This window comes from Setaria italica, chromosome VI (genome assembly GCF_000263155.2).
Source record: "Setaria italica strain Yugu1 chromosome VI, Setaria_italica_v2.0, whole genome shotgun sequence".
NCBI lineage: Eukaryota > Viridiplantae > Streptophyta > Magnoliopsida > Poales > Poaceae > Setaria > Setaria italica.
The window spans coordinates 10,784,715-10,804,485 of NC_028455.1; the positions used below are offsets into that span (position 1 = coordinate 10,784,715).

At 43.3% G+C, this 19,771-nt stretch overlaps 2 protein-coding genes and 1 pseudogene across 2 annotated transcripts; 1 reads left to right on the forward strand and 2 right to left on the reverse strand.

The window, feature by feature from the left end:
• Positions 1 to 3,786: 3,786 nt before the first annotated feature.
• LOC101757088 (transcription factor IBH1-like) lies at positions 3,787 to 5,725 on the forward strand. Its single transcript, XM_004973053.2, has 2 exons — positions 3,787 to 4,612; positions 5,225 to 5,725. Exon 1 carries the CDS (start codon positions 3,969 to 3,971, stop codon positions 4,587 to 4,589), a length of 621 nt encoding a protein of 206 aa, XP_004973110.1. The 5' UTR covers positions 3,787 to 3,968; the 3' UTR covers positions 4,590 to 4,612; positions 5,225 to 5,725.
• Positions 5,726 to 7,859: 2,134 nt separating this feature from the next.
• On the reverse strand, positions 7,860 to 10,409 carry LOC101757479 (tetraspanin-8). Its single transcript, XM_004973054.2, has 2 exons — positions 9,909 to 10,409; positions 7,860 to 8,390 (listed from the first exon to the last, which is right to left on the reverse strand). Exons 1-2 carry the CDS (start codon positions 10,407 to 10,409, stop codon positions 8,085 to 8,087), a joined length of 807 nt encoding a protein of 268 aa, XP_004973111.1. The 3' UTR covers positions 7,860 to 8,084.
• A 7,358-nt stretch (positions 10,410 to 17,767) lies between these two features.
• Positions 17,768 to 19,633, reverse strand: LOC101757875 (annotated as a pseudogene).
• Between the last annotated feature and the right edge of the window lie 138 nt (positions 19,634 to 19,771).

The window sequence follows — 19,771 nt, forward strand, 5'->3', positions numbered from 1 at the left end:
TACAGTATGAAATTCGAAAGATTTTTCCTCTAAATCTGTCGACAGATATCTAGCAAAACTCAAAAGAAAAATCTGCTCCACGCTAGAATTTAAGCTGTTAACATTGTGGAAATTAGATGTATTTCAGGCCAAGAATTAGATGGATGCAAAACTCAATAACGACATTGGAGTTGTCCCTGGTCCTACGAGGCATGATTGATAACCGAGTCCCACGAGCTTGAATAGATACACAATGGCTATGGAAAAAAAACTGCATGCATGTCTCCCATGTTATTTTGTTTATGTCATTACAGTTTTCACAGCAATGAGGTTACATATCCCTATCGAAATGAGGTGCTACTAGCATCTTGGAATATTCGAATATTCCAAACGGGTTCTTGAACAGAAACCTCATGTCACTACTAGGGAATGGTCCTTTTGTCCACTTACTTAGTATCGGTCCAAATCATGTCCCGTAAGAATGCCATTTGGACTTCAGCATTAGTACAAGATTCAAATTTAGGTTGTTTGGGAGGCCCTTTAAACCCGGGTGAACCCCCCCCCCGATACATAAGAGTGGTCCAGCGGGGGGGGGGGGGAGGGGTGCGGGCGGGGATTTAGTATCGATTATCTCAACCGGTACTAAAGGCCCCCTTTAATACCGAATTCCTAGTACCGGTTGCGGAACTGGTACCAAATGGTGTTCCCAACCGGTATAAATGGTGTTTTGCCTAGTAGTGTGCGTACATGTCCAGAAAATCAATGCAATGTGGGAACCATACTGTTCTTCCAACTTGATTTTGGAGAATCATAATTTTTAAAGAAAAGAATAGATCTGTGTAGAGGCGCTAGATTGGTTATGGGTACTTATCACTGAACGACTGGCATACGTACGATGGGTCCAGTGATTCTGTTGAAGTCAAGCATAGACTACTAGACTTGATTTGGACATATTAATTTACATATACATGTCACCAAAATTCCTCATGAAACAATTTAAAACCTCACTGTATTTGACATCTTAATTCTGACCAACAAAGCGACAGCACAACAAATCTTGGCCGCCCAAGGAGCTATGCATGAAGATCGCGAGCTAGCTACCCTGTTACACAAGACGCAACTATTCATGCTGAAGTGTTTTTGGCACTTTTTGGATTCAATGGTGCCTCATAATCAATCATTGTTTTGGTTTATTTCCAAAATGTTTCAACTAATACATCCGACATGCACTAAGTATTCCCTCCCTCCATCCAGGAACACAAGGAATTCTGGGGTTCAAATTTTGTCAACAAATGCAAGGTATTTTGATTCCAGGGCACTAATTTAACCAATCAGAAGCTGACCCCAATAATAGCTTCCCTCTAGCCAACCAGGTGATAGCCCCAAGGCATTAATAAGGGACATGCATGTCTTTTCTTATCCGCTTGATTTGTCCTAAAAATCTCAATCTCTTTTTTGAAGGCAAAATATCACAATCTCTTGTATTTGTGGATGTGCAGAGTATGCTTTTGGGCTTACTAGTTATAATACCTCTACTTGGACGTGCATTTCTAGTCATTCAACTTAATTCCTAAATTTCCATCAGCTTCTGAATAAATGCCGAAATGAATCGACCAAATTTGTGGAGCACACCAATTTTTTTCCTGTCAAATCTGAAGTCTAGCCAAATCTGTTGAACACAGAAAGATTCAACTAAACTAAAATGTTCTTAGTAAACCAAAGAATTAAATTGCACTATGGAAAACAAAATTCAAGTTCGCAAAATTATTCGTTTCCTTTTTTGAAAGAGCAAGGACAACACACGCATACAACAATCACACGAGTGTAAAGAAAATGACCATTCTTTTTGTTTCCAAGAATACAAGAGATACACATGCATACACCCAGAAAATTTTTAGCAAACAAAATTCATTCTGTGGATTTTTCTGAAATAATATCTGACAAAAATCCAGATGGAATTCACATGTAGCTTTTATGGGATTAGTAACCCCCATGTGGCCGCCATGTGAGTGCCCTTCGTGAGTTTTGGCGCGAAGAGGAAGGGGGGTGGTGTGGAAGAAAAGGCACTGCATGGTGGGCTCTGCCACGCCCCCACACCCACAAGCTATCATGCTTCCATGTTACTGTCTCACTGCCGCTGCACTCGAATGCCCTGTCCATGGAGTACCACAGTATAGTCCACAGCAAACAAAGTCAAGAGTCTCTTGCTAATGGAGAAACACATGCAATTAAAGCTGCTACAGCAAGAATCATACGATCCACATGGATAGGCTTGCAGACTTCAACACTCTTTTTGTATTGTGCACATACTCTCGTGGAATTTCAAGTTCAACTTGTGTTTGGATTATATTTAATAATATGTACATTGTTAAGTAGTACGAGAAAGTGGTTACCAAATACATTGCATGACTACCTTCTTGTATACCTATCCAACCAAAAACTTATTCTAGTAGATACTCTATAACAGAAGTGGCAAGAATAATTTGTCATAATCAGGAAAGGTACACATATTTGTTTAGTGAATTGAATATGCTGCAAGATCAGTAATAATTAGAACTAGTATCTCCAGTTAGTTATATATTTAGATTGCATGATGTGCACAACAAAAAGAGGAAAAGTATATACAGAGCTGTACGGAAACAATGCTAATGGATGGTCAATTCTCACTTTATTATAATTTAGCATACTTTTGGTCAAACTATTCAAGAACTTTATACGTTCTTTTTGCCCTCCGCAATTTTAGTACAATGATTTTCAAGTCTTTTCCTATCATTCTTTCTTAATTGCTCGTTGTGCATTGATGCAACAATACTGCACTGAAATTAACATTAGCGCAACACCAATCAAAGAAGTTGATAATGATCCTTTTAGATGGAAATGCCTTGTTACTTTGGTTTAGAGAAAAAAGAATTGCCTAATCAAAACTTGATTAGTCAGTCATCTCTGGCGAATGGACACGCCTTCCTTTTCTCCGGGGAACAATATTTAGCATTGATTTATGATGACTATTTGGATGTTATTAGGGTCCAAGTGGGGCTGGTCTAGCATGTGCAGGCATGTGCATGGTCTGCAGCCCATCCCCCCCTTCCTTCCCTCTTCCCAACCCTCTTCTAACATGTCCCCCCCCGGAAAGTGTACTCTTTCTCCTCTTCTTTTCCTTTTCCCATACCATCTTTCATACTTCACACCTTTTGTTTCTTACTCCCTAAGTTTATTTAATAATGAATATAAAATTCGGAACAAGAGGCACACTCCAGTGGAAGTTATATAACTGCTTTTGACAGTTAAAAAGACCGTTCGAGTTGGGGGTCCCTCTATATATCTATCCGAGATATTTTTTTTTCCTCGTTGTGCATACCATTTTTTTTTACTTTATTGAAACAGGACACACATTGACTCATGAAAATAATTGCCAATGCCAATAAAAAGTGGTGTCATGAAAACAAAGGATCTATCTTTTTATTCTGTATCACGTATTTAAAAGAAAAAAAATCAAAGCGTTCGTGTGTTGTCACTTGTGTAAGTAATGTTTACCTGATCCATGGCCGCAAGTACGTCTGTATCAAATTAATAACCTAATTATCTTGCCTTTCTAGAGCCATAATAACTAATTTCATGATTCAGTAACTAAGTACTACATCTAGTCGAATTTACTCGTCGTTCAGGAGTTAACAGAAACAAAAGTACAATGTGTATGTCCCAAACATGGCTCTTTCTTTTAATAAATCCAAATGGATGGTTCAAACAAGAACAATATACCCTACACGCTGCACAATGAATAGCAGCTGAGCGAGGCCACATGCAACTTTCTTGGGCACGCCTAGCAGCTACCTTCTTTATATTCACATAAACCCTCCCTTTGCAGCTCCAAAAACACAAACCCATCACCCTCCTCCTCCTCCTCCTCTTCTCCTTCCATCTCCTTCCAAGAACCAATCGAACAAACAAAGGGAGCTCGCCATTGCTTGCTCCTCGCGGAAGTAACACCAATGCATGCCCCGAGGAAGTTCAAGAAGGCCTTCATGGCGGCGCTCCTGCTGAGCCTGCGTGCGGCCGGTCAGGCGTCCAAGTCCATGGGCCTCCGGGAGCGCCGGGACGCCGTCAGGCTCTCCTCCGACGTGGCGATGGCGCTGGCGTCTGCCCGGGCCGGCGGGGCGGCACCACGCCCGACGCCGGCGTGGGCGCGCGCCCTCGTCGCCAGGCACGCGGCGGAGCGGCGCAACGAGGCGGTCATGCGCCGCATCATGGGCGGCGCCGGCTACGAGATGGCCGCCGCGGCGGTGGCGGCGGCGAGGGGCAGGAAGGAGGCGCGGAGCAGGAGGATCGTGAGGAAGTCCCGCCGGGTGTGCAGCGGCTCCGCCGGGAGGAAGAGGAGGAGCCCGCTGACGGCGGCGGCGGCGAACAGCGGTGGCGGCAGATGCGGCGCAATGGCGGCGGCGAGGTGGATGGTGAAGGCGAGGCTGCAGGTGCTGAGGAGCCTGGTGCCCGGAGGGGAGGCGCTGCGTGGCCTCTCCCTTCTGAGCGAGACGCTGGACTATGTCGTGTGCCTGAAGACACAGGTGGAGCTCATGCAATGCTTGTGCAAAGGATCCCGTCCCCAGCTGGGTTGATTAGGCAGTGATCTCATCTCCGGGTAAGTGGCTTTTGTGTTATCTTTTGATCTTCTTGTAAGTTCTTGTATGGTGTATGATGTAGTTTTAACTTATATATGTTGGGTATATATGTTCTTGCTTCTATTATTCAACTTTCAGATTTTTGAGTACCTCAATATTTTCCTAACTATTCAGGATTTTTTTGGAGCTGATCAATTTAACTGAGAGTTACTAACAATCAGTACAGTACCCTGCACCTCCTGTCAGTGACTGAAATGTCTCTCTTCTTTTACACAAGTGTGATGATGTATCTGTGGTACATTCCATTGGGCATTGCTCTGAAGATTTAGCACCCCTTCCACTTTCATCTCATAAACCTTTTTCTTTCTAAAAGAAGTTAATGTATTTTTCTTTTCCAATTGAAATTAACTAATTACATGCAATTTAAAGGCACTATACCATCTTTCGTATCAAACTTATATTTTTCTCCTTAAATTTCTCTTTTACCCGCTTATAGTGCGATAATCCATAGATGCATCTTTTTTAATCTCACTCTGCACATGGAAGGATATACGAGTATATGACTCGTCATGACAAACAATTTCCCATAAATACTCTCTTGGCAGTCAGTAACATTTTTCTACTCATGGCAGGCAGCAGCCATTGGGAGACTGCAGCTGCAGACCTGCATGAGAGGTGTGACAGGATTCAATGAAAATCCTTTACCACCAGGCTAGCTCATGCATGCACAAAAAGCAAGGACCGCAACTGAAGCCGTCTGGATGGGAGGGCTCCAATCAACAGTGATGTCTCAGGGAGCCAACTTACTATAGCTAGTACTAGCAGTACTACCGGTGTAACTATTGTGCAAGTACATGTCATCAGTGCAAAGATGGGCCTCTGGTTTAGGTGTATCTCCTAGCTGAGAGCTGTTAGGATGAACAAAGCCATTGTCCATTCTGTGAAAGAAGTTTTGGTGTTAAATAACTACCAAAGTTTAGTTCTTTTCGGTGGGTGAAATCTATATGAATGTGGAGCCTCCAATCTTGATGAGTCGGGGATCTTTCTGAAGGCTCTGTTTATGTATGCTCGCGTATGCAACGATATGGGTGGTCTGTATGTACTGGCAATAAAAAAGAAGGTGAGCTAATCCATTTTCTTTATTTATGAGACTATGCATAGGCGAGCTAAAAAGAGAAAAGGGAGAAAAATATACACGCCCTCCACAAACGTGGCCAAAAGCAAAGCTAATTTAGAACTGGAGTAAATATGTTGTCAAATAAACTGACTGTCAAAGTGTAGCTTTTAGTTACCATGCCAAACAAATATTTTGTAAGAGGGAGTAGTTACTTCTCTTTTCACTTCTGTAAATTTACGACTTTGCGTCATTATTTTTAGGAGACCAACTTTAGATTGTCCATATAAGCGGTTCCAACACAGGCTAGGACTAGGAACAAGCAGTGCCCTGTCTTCAAACTTCGAGTTTCCGATTGCTGCCTTTTCAGGTTCAGAAACTGTGCAACAATGAAATGTCCAGTTCAAGCTCGGGATCGAAACAACAAGCAATAAACAGGGTGCAAAAATAGTAGTGAAATATCAATACTTTCAGTAGGTGTACGATAAGGTGGAACCCACTTATATGCAACAACTGTAACTGTCTTGCATCTAGAGACCTAGGATTCGACAGCACTATTGCAACTTGTATGTACACCACTGAGATTGCTAACGTAATGATTCCATACAACGAACATTCACTAGTATCCCCATCCAATCGTTCCTATTCCCTGGAGCGATATTGCCAATAGAATACTGAACATGTTTGATTTTTGTGTAAGCAAATCCTTTTGGGGAAATATACAATCTAAATGCTTATGTACAATTCACGACAGTGTCATTTCTCTGAATCGCCGGTAACAAACTCATTTGTTTTATTCACCTGTTTTTTGTCAGAATGAAAATACTGAAATTGAATGGAAACTGGCACTTGTTTATCTGTTCCACAATACATAGCCTCATATCTTGGACACGAGTTACATATGACCAATCCCCCAGCTGATCATGCTTTGGCTCTTTAGTCCTTGATATCTTTCTAAGAAAATAAATTTTTTTGACCGACTTTCATGTCCTTCCTAATCGATGGTGTGGTAAGAACATAATCATATACATAGTTTATTCCATTGCAAAGGCCAAACTGGGCAGAAATATAAGTGGTGCGATATGCACAATATGCAAGTAACACCCTAAACAGTGAACTAAATACAGCTGAGCATATTCATGAAAGTGTCAAGTCTAGAACATGGATAAGCATCTTCAGTCTTCTTGTACTGTATGATGGCGCATATGTGCATTATCGTACCCATTCAAAGTATGCACTATACTTCAAGATTTGTGACAGTACACCACAGTGGATAGGAAAAATATTGCCTGGTCAAAATCTTTCATCAGAACAGCTGTATTTGGTTATTATTACGATATTTGGATAGATAAGGAAGAGGAATGATGGGTTATAGTTTGAAGCTATATCAGTTTCTTACTGTTCCTTTTTCAAGTTCAGAAACTGTGGGACACCTAACACTCTAGATTGGTAAATGCAAAGCTATGAACAAGAACCACTCACGTTTTCGCTCAGCAGGAAAGCGAATAATTATATCATCAGCACTTCAGTGGGTTTATGAAAAGGTTGGACCCTTTCTATTCACCAATTGTAGTTGGTCTCGCTACTAGTGATCTAGGAGAATAGGACTCCTAAGCATTATTGCAAGTTGAGGGTATCTCGTCTTGTAGGTATGATAATGACTAGAGAATATCCGACAGGTTGGTGTTTTTCTAACAACTGCCTCCCAATCGCACAATCTTAATTCCAAATATCATAATACTGATAATGGTGTCATTTCCCTTCAAAGATGGTTCATCATCTGTACTCTGTTTATGTCAATCAGGAGTTTGAACAAAAATATTACTTGTATATAACTTTAGCTCCAAAATCATATAGACAAGAACCGCACCATGAACCATGGCACATATGATGACCATTACATTGAAGGCTCCTCCAACAACATTCTTGCACAAATGCTTCAGCAACAGTCACGGTGGAGAACAAGAGAACACACACATTTATGGCACATATTCTGAAGATTCAACCCAGATTCTCCCAACTTCGGAAATATTACTTGGATAACGCGAAGTTGCATTCAGGTATGCTAATCCCAAATATCATAATACTGATCACAGTGCCATTACCCTTGAGAGAAGTCCCATTATTTGTACTCTGTTTCTGCCGATCAGGAATTTGAACAAAAATTGACTGGGATAAAATGTCTGCTCCAAAATCATGGCACCATGTTATTCTTACAGATATCATACAGTTGAGACTCCCACCATGAACCATGTCGTATACGCTGACTATTACATGGAAGGCTCATCAAACAACATATAAAAGGTTCAGAAACAGCTTACGGTGGGAACATGAGAACACACACATATACATGGCACGCATCTTCTGAAGATATATGCCTACTTCCCAACTAGAGTGTACTTGTGCCGCCGGTTGTTCCGAAGCACGCAGCACCCAAGGGAGTAGACGACGATGAGGAGAACGATGAACGCCGCATTGATGATGGCAATCTTCTTCCAGCTGTTCTTGAGGTTACCCAGGACGCCGGCCTTGCAAGACTGGCAGCCGTAGCAGAGCTCAGACTGGTCGTTCGACCAGGTGTCGCAGTCAGGGTTGGAAGAGTTGCTGGGGCCAGAGGGCTTGGTCCAGTAGGTCTCGTTCAGGTATGCGAAGTTGCATTCAGTTGGGGGCTTGCAGCATCCAGACTGCAAAACAAAAGTTGAATAAATTCATTTGACATTGCCGTTAAGCTCAAACTCATTCTGTTTCAATACCTCCTTTTAAACTAATGGGGGGCTGACCTCAGTCTAGTTTATTAAAAGCCGAAAGGAACTCTTGCTAATTCAATTACTATATCTTGAAAAAAGAAGGAGCAGTGGGACTAATTTTTAAGGAACACAAATGAACAAAAAAAAAATAGCATATTCATGATCCCGGCTGAATCGGAACGTGTAGACTTGACCATTTTGCAATGCAGTGCAACTTGCAAGTATGATAACGGTTTATGAAAAAGCACATGTAGAGTGTAGACGCATGCTCTTGCGAGTGCACATCTAAGACCAAATCAATAGAGATGTAGATTGTAGAATTCACGTCACTATTAGTTTACAAGAGTTGTTAATGTTGATAGAAATCCTATGACGTCGATCGCTAGCATGGCCTGGTCATCTAATCTAGCCATTGTGCACAAGACTTTGATGAAGTCCTGATGGTTGCTAAATATCACATCGAGTGATGCCAGAGGAAAGGTACTAACTTGGTTAACTCTAGTTCCCAGTACTACCACATCTTTGACATTTGCGTACATCTCAAATTAAATTTAATGCTATGGTTATCTCAAATTACTTGAAGGCAACATAATACCGAATTCAATTTACTGCTAATATAGGTATGCATAATCTGGACCATGGTTTTTCTCCATATAGGCTTTCCTCACTGGGTCAAATGATTTCATTTCATCTAGTAATTAAGTGGACACTAACAAAGAAAACATGCAGGACCAGAGTAATGAAGGAAATGGATCAAGTTCTTGGAGAAAAATGTGCAGATCAATTTAGTAGTGTAACAATTTGTGTTAAAAAAACTGGAAAATGTTTGTGCACGTAAAGAAAGAAAAAGCATAAATATTTGGTCATGCATTCTTTCAAGGAAAAAACATGCAACTTTCTCGAGCAGCTAAAAAGGCAAACATAGTTTAGAATATATGAGATCATGGCTGCAGCCTATAATTCACCATGCTGTGACCAAACTGAATTTTGTCTACAATAGAGTTGCTTTCTGTCTCGTGTAAACAACAGTTAATGAAAAGAACTAATTTGATATATCAAATGGGTCACTAGAAGAGGTCAAGAAAGCATTTTTTTTCCAAAAATATCGTGGAGCAGTTAAGGTGAAGGTGGCCTATTGACTTTAGGATGAACGCATTAGGTAATCTTGAGCATATGTAACTGACGAACTTGTTCCTTGCAGGACAAAATATCAAAGAGTGGACAATACATCTGAACAAGATTACAGCCACAGCAACCAAAACTTTCTTGAACCAACGAAGTAGAATAGCAACTTGTTCAACGATTCAATCTCAAAGCTAAAATTTAGAATATAAGTGAAGTGATGTGATTATGTGCTCAAGAACACATATTTAATCAGCGCAAGTTCCGAATCTATCATGTTTTATCAAAGAAAGAAATAATCTTTCACATGAATTGGCAAAGACAAATACTAACTTGCAGCGGCGAGAGGTTGTCGTTGACGAACTCGTCGAATGTCCGGTTGCTCTGCAGGCTCCGGCACACGCCGGCCTCCGTAAGGCAGCTCCTGATCCTTCCCCACGTGCGTCCGTCCTCCACCCTCCGCCTGAGCCAGCTGGAGTAGTCCCCGAGCCGGTACTCCTTGAACCCTCTCCCGGACACGGCCCGCCCGGCGCCGGCGTTTGTGACGGCGAGCGCGAAGGCGGCGAAGCAGAGCACGACGAGGATGAGCAGTGCGGCGAGGAAAAGGTAGATCCAGAGGAGGAGCGACGCGCGGCAGCAGGCGCCCGCGATGCCGGCCGCGGAGACGGCCATGATGGCAGCGCCGAGGAGCAGGGCCGGCGTGCGGAGTAAGCGCTCGCAGTCGGTGGCACCGCGGCCGGCGTAGATGCCCCACGCGAGCACGGCCGCGCCGAGGAGGAGGGTGAGGACGTTGAAGGACGCGAAGACGGCGTTGCTGCAACGCGGCCGCGCCATTGCCGGTGGTCGGTTCAGAGGGAGAAGCAGGGGAGGTAGTTATAGCGGAAGATGGAGGGAAAATGTTGAAGTGGGCAACGAACGACTTGCGTTGGGCTGCTTATGATGATGGGCTAAAAGCTAAGCCCAATTTCACCTATGGATGCACGCGCAACGACCCAACACCAACCCAGCAAACACTCCGGCCTAGTCAATCATTCGAGCAGGCATCTTTTATGTAAACTTGCGGAAGTATTTTCTCTATTGAGCTTCCAATGTTTAAGATTGATGCTAATAGCTATTACCTATCCGATTCTATGCGCGGGTCATCTTCTTTGCTCGTTCCCGTTGCCCCTCTTCGTCAAACAGTAAGCCGCGGCCCGCTCCGTTGGCCGTGGTCGCTTCCTTGCTGCTTGCTCCGCTCTATCGGCATCCGCTCGACTGCGGTAAAAAGGCAATCAGGGTAGGGGCTGTCAGGGACTGTCCCAGCAACATTACAAGAGGCTGGCGTGGCACTGGAAGTGGGTGCCAAGAGGTAATTTCTTTTTTTTTTTGTTGTTGTTGAAAGACACAAGAGGTCATTTTGATATGAAATTGGATTTTCTATCTCACTTTTTGCTAGGGATGTTGTCATTTGAGATCGCTTAGGCTTGGTTGTGGGCTTGTGGCTGGTAGCAGCGGGAGTCTGGCTTGGCAAGCCATCCGATGTGTGTGGCATGCAAAAGCTGCGACTTGTATGACTCTACGAATGGAGATTGGAACATGTTGTTTCTCTAATCTCCACTTGGCCGATTCATGCTTTTTGACAGATTAGTGTTCAGCACAATTTTCAGAGATAAAGGTGCCGATGGTTACTGGATTTTTCTGGATGTTATGTCTCATTGTTCTGAACTGTGTAAAGGTCAACATTTCCAACACTCATTTTCAACAATTTGAATCCAATATTTCAACATTTGGATAACACTATTTCAATATTTTATATAAAAGTTATGGAACTAATTTTTCTAAAATGTTGAACTCAGTTGGATGAAATGTTGAATCATGCATTTGAAAATGTTGAGCACATATAAAACGCATTTGGACACTTGAAATCGAATGTTAAATACAATATGAAAAAGTCCGTCGTGAAAAAAGTCCAAACGCGCGGGGAAAGTCAGCACGTGCAAAAATTACTAGCACGAACGGTAGAACCGAATGGAATAGTAATCCGTTGTACGGATGTTATTTGGGTTTAGCCATTAAAGTTTCAATGCTTAACTAACGTCCAGAAGTCATAGAGGAGACTCCGATTCGAGCAGCCAGCAGCTTCAGCCCAAACCGATATCCTCTAAAGTCTAAACGGTTTAACCTTCCACCGTGGCGCCGGTGAGGTTATTGTTTCGGATGGAGATTATATGTGGCTTGAGTGATACAATTAATACATGTCACCCGAAGAAAACCGGCGTGGACCGATGGCGCGAAATTCGGTCCAATATCACATTCCGATATGATATTACCCAAAATTAGTTATTGGGACTATTTTTTGGCACTTTTGGAGTCAACAAGAGTTCCCAAATAGTATATATTTAGCACATTGGTAGAGTGAACCAGTGCAAGTATTTCTTTCATTTTGGTTATGCAAAAATCGTAAGTTTCCCCGAGAAATTAAGAGGAGCACACATTGGATTGAAAGACATCCATGTCAAGGCCTAATCGGTAACATATCTTTGATCCGTTGTCTAAAGCTGCTTTGAAGTAGCCCTCAAAGAAGAACCGAGGTTTACAATGGTGCCATGACCGGTGCTTTTGTGTATTACAATGTAAGTTCTGTATTATGAGTTCTCAACTCCATATTGTTAATAATTTATGCTAACTCTGATGGTGAAGCAAAATCTGCAGTAGTGATGTAGTATCTCAAGATATTTTTTTTAAAAAAATTAACACCTTTGTCTTGGCGCAAAGTTAGTTACATGTTCACTATTATATCCTGCAAAGGGGAAAACAAGCACTGAAAATTCACTTGCACAAAACGACAACCAGTTCCAGGGCATGGTCCGGATGACCTGACCTTGGGTCAGAGGTCACGGAAGGAGTTGACCAGCCTCCAGTCTCCTTGAGGCTCTCGATCGAATTGCCGTACTTCGTGTAACGATCCTCACGAAAACCGCTCATGCCCACTCTACATACTGAATGGATCACATCTACACTGCAACGTGCTTACATTTTCATCTTCACTTCGTGTAAAAGTTGACCCAAGTTTGCAATGCCTCCTAAAGTTGGCTATTTAAGTTAGTTCATCTTACTCTCCACTTTTCATTTGGGACTATTCTAGTACTATCCTGCCTCATGCATGGTACTACATCCACTCACCCTTAAGAACCCGACGTCCTCGTCGAGAGCTGAGCTAACTCACCTGTACGTCCTGGCTACGTTCGTACGTCCAATGCCGGCGCATATGCCATACCATATCCACATAGGATCCACACGTCATGCGCACCATGCCCGCTCATCTGACCCGCACATGCCCGACCTAGTCTAGGAAAAACCTACTTACGCTTTCGTACTCGCTTCACATAAAAGGGTTAACCCAAGGTTGAAGTGCTTCCTAGAGTTGGCTATTTAAGTTGATTCATCTCACTCTCCACTTACAATTTGGGACTATTCTAGAGCTACCCTACCTCATGCATGGTACTCAAATTGTTAGCCCAACTTGGCCCATGGGCTGTTACGTCCAAACCAGTTTCAACAATACCATTATAACTGTTGCAGACCCACAAGGTCGGGTGGTTTTCTAGTCCTCCAGGAAAGCATCAACAAAACTTCCCTTCCATATAGATTGTCGTTTCACATAAAAGAGTTTATCTAAGCCACTTTCAACAATACCATTATAAACGTTACTGACCCACAAGGTCGGTGATTTTCTAGTCCTCTACGAAAGCATCAACAAAACATTCCATATAGGTTGTCATTTCGAATAAAATGGTTAACATGTTCCCTTCCATATAGATTGTCGTTTCACAACAAACCTTCCTTCCATATAGGTTGTCATTTCGAATAAAACGGTTAACCTGTTCCCTTCCATATAGATTGTCTTGTCATTTCGCATAAAAGGGTTGTCATTTCGAATAATGTCTTGTCATTTCGCATAAAAGGGTTGTCATTTCGAATAAAACGATTAACCTCTTCCCTCATTTCGCATAAAAGGGTTACTCTACATGTTGAATGGACCACACCTGCTAAATAACTCTCTTGCATTTTTATCCTTATTTTGCGCAAAACATTGCAACTAGGGTTAATTAGCTTCCTCAGACCACCTATTTGAGCTGGTCTAGCTCCTCTTGCCTAGGTAATATGGGACTAAATGTCCCTGGCTGCTGCTAGCGCTCCCACGCGCGCTGGGTCAATTTTTGGCCCAACAGCCACGGGCTAGGCTGTTACACTTTGGACTGATGCTACCGCAGGCACCACTTCAACTTCACGGCGAGCTTTCTTCGTGGGGTGGCAGCGTTAGAAGCGCGGTGGGATATAGCCATATAGGAGGAGCCACAAACAACAACTCGGCGACTGGGTCGATACAAATAGGGAGGCGTAGCTCAACTCTTGAGTGACGTTGCCGCGGGTAGAAACGAGTGGTCGTCCACCATGATCTCGCTCTTTTTACGCCCGTTGTGAGGTGTCACCACTCATTAGGTTCTAGCTATGGGTGGAGCACTAGGAGTAGGTGGCGATGAGAAGGAAGAAGAGGCGTGCGGGGGAGGTGAGCAGGCCGGGCGCGAACCGGGTGGAGCAGCGGCTGTTCAACCGGCCTAGCCTCTCCCAACGACCGGAGTAGGTAGATGTTGTTGGTGCGAGGCTGGGGAGGTTCCTTTGCTTGAGAAAACTCTAGAAATCCTGCTCTCTGTTGAACGGCACGATCAATCTCGGACCGTGATCCGATGGCCTACGAAAGTAGGATACGTGGTCTAATCTCTTGTCTGAGCTTGGAGGGGATTGGGACTATAGAGATTTTCTTTTGTTAAGGCCTGAAGCATGAGTGCGGCCCAGGATGTTCATCTCGTTCTTTTGACTCCTCAACTGCAGCTGTGATGTGAGAGCTGTGTTGGCTAGCTGGCCCATTAACCGTGCTGCATGCCAGAACTTTTTTTATTTTTTTTATTTTTTATTTTAGCATTTTGTAAAAATATATGGTCGGATGAAAAAATTGCAAAACTAGACTATTGTTGCTGGCTGGGCCAGCGGAAGGGCCTTACCGCCAGCCCAGGCGGCGGTTGGGCCAGCGGAAGGACCTTACCACCAGCCCAGGCGGCGAAAGGGGTACACCCCTCCGTACCACACTTTCAAAAAATCATAACTAATTCATATCAACTCGGATGGCGATAAAATTTATATGAAACTTGTAGATCTCGACAGATCTACAACTTTGTAGTTAAAACTTTTTTCATTTGATGTCATATTGGTGCCCAAATAATCGACATAAGTTTCAGATCTAAAGTTCAATAGTTGGGCCGGCGACAATAGCCTAGTTTTGCAATTTTTTCATCCGACTATATATTTTTGCAAAATGCTAAAATAAAAAATAAAAAAATAAAAAAAGTCCTGCATATGACGATCGGCGTTGCCACTTTTTTCACAGAAGTCTGAAGATGCCAACTTGGGCTTGTGGGGGTCTTTAGTTGGGCTGTCTGTAGTAGCCTGTGTGGGTGTCTTTAAGTATTGGTGGTGGGCTATTCTTGCGGATGGGCCACATGTTCAGATTGTGAGCTGGTTGGTATGGCGAGCCTGGTAAAAGATTTTGCCACTTTGTTGCGGGTGAGGAATACTTTGGAATGAATTGATACCATATATCATTTATGACAAGCTAACTAGTTAAAAAATAAACTAATTTGCTTATTTTAAACATTATATATTTAACAACAGAAGGAGTAATTTGTTAAACAGTCACTATACCACAGCCCCTCTATACCAACTACATTGGAGTCGGCATAAGCGTATGTATCAAGCGAGCATCGGTCAATATAGAGATATACCAACTCCTCTTATCGGTCGTGTTGGTAGCTGTTAGCGTGCCAGTTGGTGAACTGCAAGCATACAGATCAATTGTAACTCTTCCCTCAGAGTATTCCCCTAAGCTTTATCAATCCATGAAACTTATAATGCAAGAACTATTTCAACTAGCATTGTTAGTATGATTCGAGTTTATGAGTAGATCAGATGTAATCTAGCATATACAGACAAATAACAGATGAGCACAAGCATCTAGAGCAACCTAGAGTATGCATATGTTGTAATTCTTAGCAAGATAGCAAAGCAAGACAAAGGGGATTCTCAATCAAAAGTCTCTTTAAATCTACACCTCTGGTCTGGCTCCCAAAACCCCCCACCTTAGATGAAACCAGATCCTGTCACGACCCCCCTATTAGCATAGACAGTTTAAGGGCATGAACATAAAGAACATATCATACTCATCGGTAGATCAGGTATGCAAATCTAGTCACCACGATCACATGAACATCCTATGCAATCTATTATCGAAGATTGAAAGCAATCCAATATGATAAAGTATAAAACCATATAAGGAGGCACTTAGATCACTAAAGAACATGAACACATCCATTACTTCACCATTAATGATTGTACATCACCAGATCTTCACTAGGATCCTACCTTGATCTGTTGATCCTAGCTCTAGAACTCCGACATGGATCTTCCTCGCAGAATTCCCATGTCGGCTAGGGCTTAGCTATGCTAATCCCTAGACTACTGCACAACCCTTGGCTCTCTGAAGTGGTGTCCCTCAGGCTCACTTCTGCTTCTCTAGTACTTGGCATGTGGTTGAAATGGGAAGTCAAGTGGAGCCAGGAATGGCCTAGGCCGATCAGCCTAGGTGGAACCAGGATGATCGGCCTGGCTCTTCCTTTTGGTCTCTCGTGCCTCCTTTTGTTCCTAAGTCTTCTCTGATATTCTGAAATCTTCGTGCTTGCATGTGGGTCTGGCATGACGATAACCTCGGGATAAGAATGGTTCTTGATAATCTTCCAAATCTTCGCCTTATTCACTTTGATCCCACGATCAACTTGTCATATGTGCATAAACTTAGGCCTTATGTCTACCTGGAGGATGGCTCGCTACTAATAAGGACGAATGGGCACCCTGAGGCCCTAGAACAATTGGTTTGGGCTCCATAGGCCAACCGGCCTAGCCCTTTTTGGGTCTGTTGGCCTTTGTGAGTTGTCGCTTGTTCAGGGCTTGTCAAATTATTCTCCATTATAGTCTAATTTCTTGTGAAAATAGAATGTCCTCCAAAATGCAATGCATATGCAAAAATTGCCCGATTATTAGGTATGATCAATAGTTTAGGTATTAAATTCATGTCATTATTTAAGATAAATAGGGATAAAAAGATGTCATTAATGAGCACCAACATGTTGCTATAAGTGGCGTCGGTATAGAGTTATACTGATCCAGCGTTTGATGCTAACTTGAGATCTACCGATAGACACATATACAATGACTCACAGTGGGTCACAGGTTTGTACCGACCAACAGTTTGAGGATATAAATTGACTTCAACGCTAATCATCCTTAATTATTTAGCATAATTAGTTAGCATCAAGATGCATTTTTTAAAATTATGGTACAATCGTTTATAGTAAATTATGACATACAAGAATGGATATATCAATTCTACTAAGTCGACTACATTGTTGTCTGAAACCATTCAAGTTATTGTAACTCATTGGGGGAGAGGAGCAAGGGAGAGCGAGGGTAGTAGCGGTGGATGACGGGAGAGATAGAAAACTAGCTAGGGTTTGGGATTGACTGGCGGGTCCTTGAGGCAAATTTTTTCATGCGAGTGTGGGCGGGAAGCGCGCGGGAAGTGCTGATGGGTCTACTCTATGTATCCCGACGGATGGTTAGATGTATTTTTTTAGAGTGTACCGGCTGATTTATTCAATGATGGATGGTTGGATATATTTTTTGGGTGTACCGACTGATTTATTCAATAGGACATCTAAATACATATAACGACCGATCGTGAGTCGTAGAAACTTGAAATATCGACCAATGGTTAGTGGGATAACTATACCGGTGAACTGTTCATCGGTATCTACTTTAACATCTGATGGTATTTTGGGGCTGTGGTATAGTGAGTACCAGCAGATCGTGGTGTTCATTGCTTTGATGCATGTTTGTCATACTGGCTGCTGCTAGTTCCTCCGGTCTCATAAATGAAGTTTTTGATATTGAAATTACCTCAAAAATATAACTGTGATTTCTAGTTTTTGTTACAAAATATTCATAAAGTGAACGGATGCTTTTGATGAAGTTACTATTAAACATAAATATACTTGTATAAATTTATCCAAACCTTTTACACATAGAAAAACAATTAATTAATATGCCATCAAAGTTTCAAATAAGCTTAAGATAATCTGAAAACATCACTTATTTAGAAAGAGGGAGTAATACAAACCATCAGTACTGAAATCAAAGAGTCTGTAGTAGGGTATGATCCCAGCTTTCAGATGGCCAGATGACGGCGTCCGTAGACTTTATTTAATGACGAAAATACATGTTACGCTTCGATTTACTTCATTATAAGTTTGGATTTAATTATTTTGTTCAAACCATATATGCCAGGACTGAGTCGATCTGTAGTTGCATTGCACCTAGCTTATTCCATGTCACATTGATTACTCTCTCTGTTTAACCATCATCATGAGCCCGTTCTTCAATTGCAGAATGCACGACAGCTTTGGCTCGATGCTCTGCCCTTCCAACACCTCCATATCAAAGTTCCACACCACCGCGGCAACGATGGTCTTCATCTGCGCAATTGCTATGTTCTTGCCAAGGCACATCCTCGGCCCTGAGTTAAACGCCATGAATTTATTGGACGGCACGTAACGCAGTTTAGCACCGTCCTCGGACAGCCACCTCTCCGGACGGTACACATGGCAATCCTTGCCCCACAGGGATTCCATTCTACCCATCGCATAGATGGAGATCAGGATGGTTTCTCCGGAGCACAACTGGTGACCACTTGGGAGCACATCGTCGGCTAGCACCACCTTGCGCTCGATCGGGCCTGGTGGGTACAACCTGAGCGACTCCAATAAGGCTGCCTGAAGGTAGACTAGGTGTTCAGTCTCCTTTGGATCAAGACGACCATACTACTGATGCTATTGGAGGCGAGAGCAGTGGCCTTCAGTGATGCGATGGGTGCCAGTTCCTTGCGGATGCAAGAGACCACACGGGGGTTCCTGGCGAGGTTGTAGAATACCCACGGTAGCGTGGTACCAAGCGTGTCCCGCCCGGCGATCATGTTAAAGATGAGTACATTACGTAGTAGGATATCGTCTCTGCCCACTGATGGGTCAGCAGAAATAATGTCCATGGCCCACACATCATCAAGGAGATCGGCGCACCTGGCTTTCGACTTCTCAGTCATCTCCATGATGAAAGCATGCATCACTGTTTGCGCCATGGCCAGCTTCTTCTCTGGACCGATGTTTAGCCGTCTCATCACCTTCCAGAAACAAGTCGGCATGGTGTGCCGGAATAAGCCGACCTCCATGAACGTGTCCATGGCGGTTGCAACATGGATAGACGGCATGCTGATGGACAGGCAACCCGGGTCGACACCGAAGATCGGCGTGGCAGTAAGGTCGAACACCAACCTTGTGATCAAATCCTGCATGTCGAACGTTGTCCTGGTGCTCCCCATGCGGGTCAAGAACGGGAGGAGTCCGTTCACCACCTTGTCACGGCAGCAACTTGCCATCAAGGCAAGTAACCGTGGATTGCTCAAGATGTTCTGGAACATGGCTCTCTGCTGGCGGACGGCCTCACCATCAATGGCGAAGAGGGTGCCGCTAATGATGTCGAAGATTTCAGCAAAATCCTCGCCCTTGGGGTAGTTTGCATGGTTGGAGGTGAAGATGTGCCGGACGTTTGCCGGGTCAGCGGTGACGAAGAACCGCATGCCACTTGCTACCGGCCCTCGCGCCTTGAAGTTACACCCGTAGGTGGCAAGGACGACAGTGAGTTCGTCGTGGAAGTTGTGGAGATTGGCAACGAGGAAAGGGAGCATGCCCACAACCGGCCAGTCCATGGGGTACAACGGGTTTCTCAGCCTCCAGAACTTAATGTACATGCACAATGATACAACGAGAAGTGTGGAGATGACTAGTTCTTGCAAGTAGGGCAACGCCATTGCTTGCAATGTCATGTGTCTATAAGCTACGAGCCTCCGACTGCGAGTATATTCTGTGTGCACAAGAATTGAAGTTTAGGACGTCTAAATTTAAAGAGAAACTTTTCATCTTCGGGACAGGTTCGATATCAAGCATTGAATTCAGTTTCATGGAGGATCCCTATCTTGATGGATGCCACATGTCTTA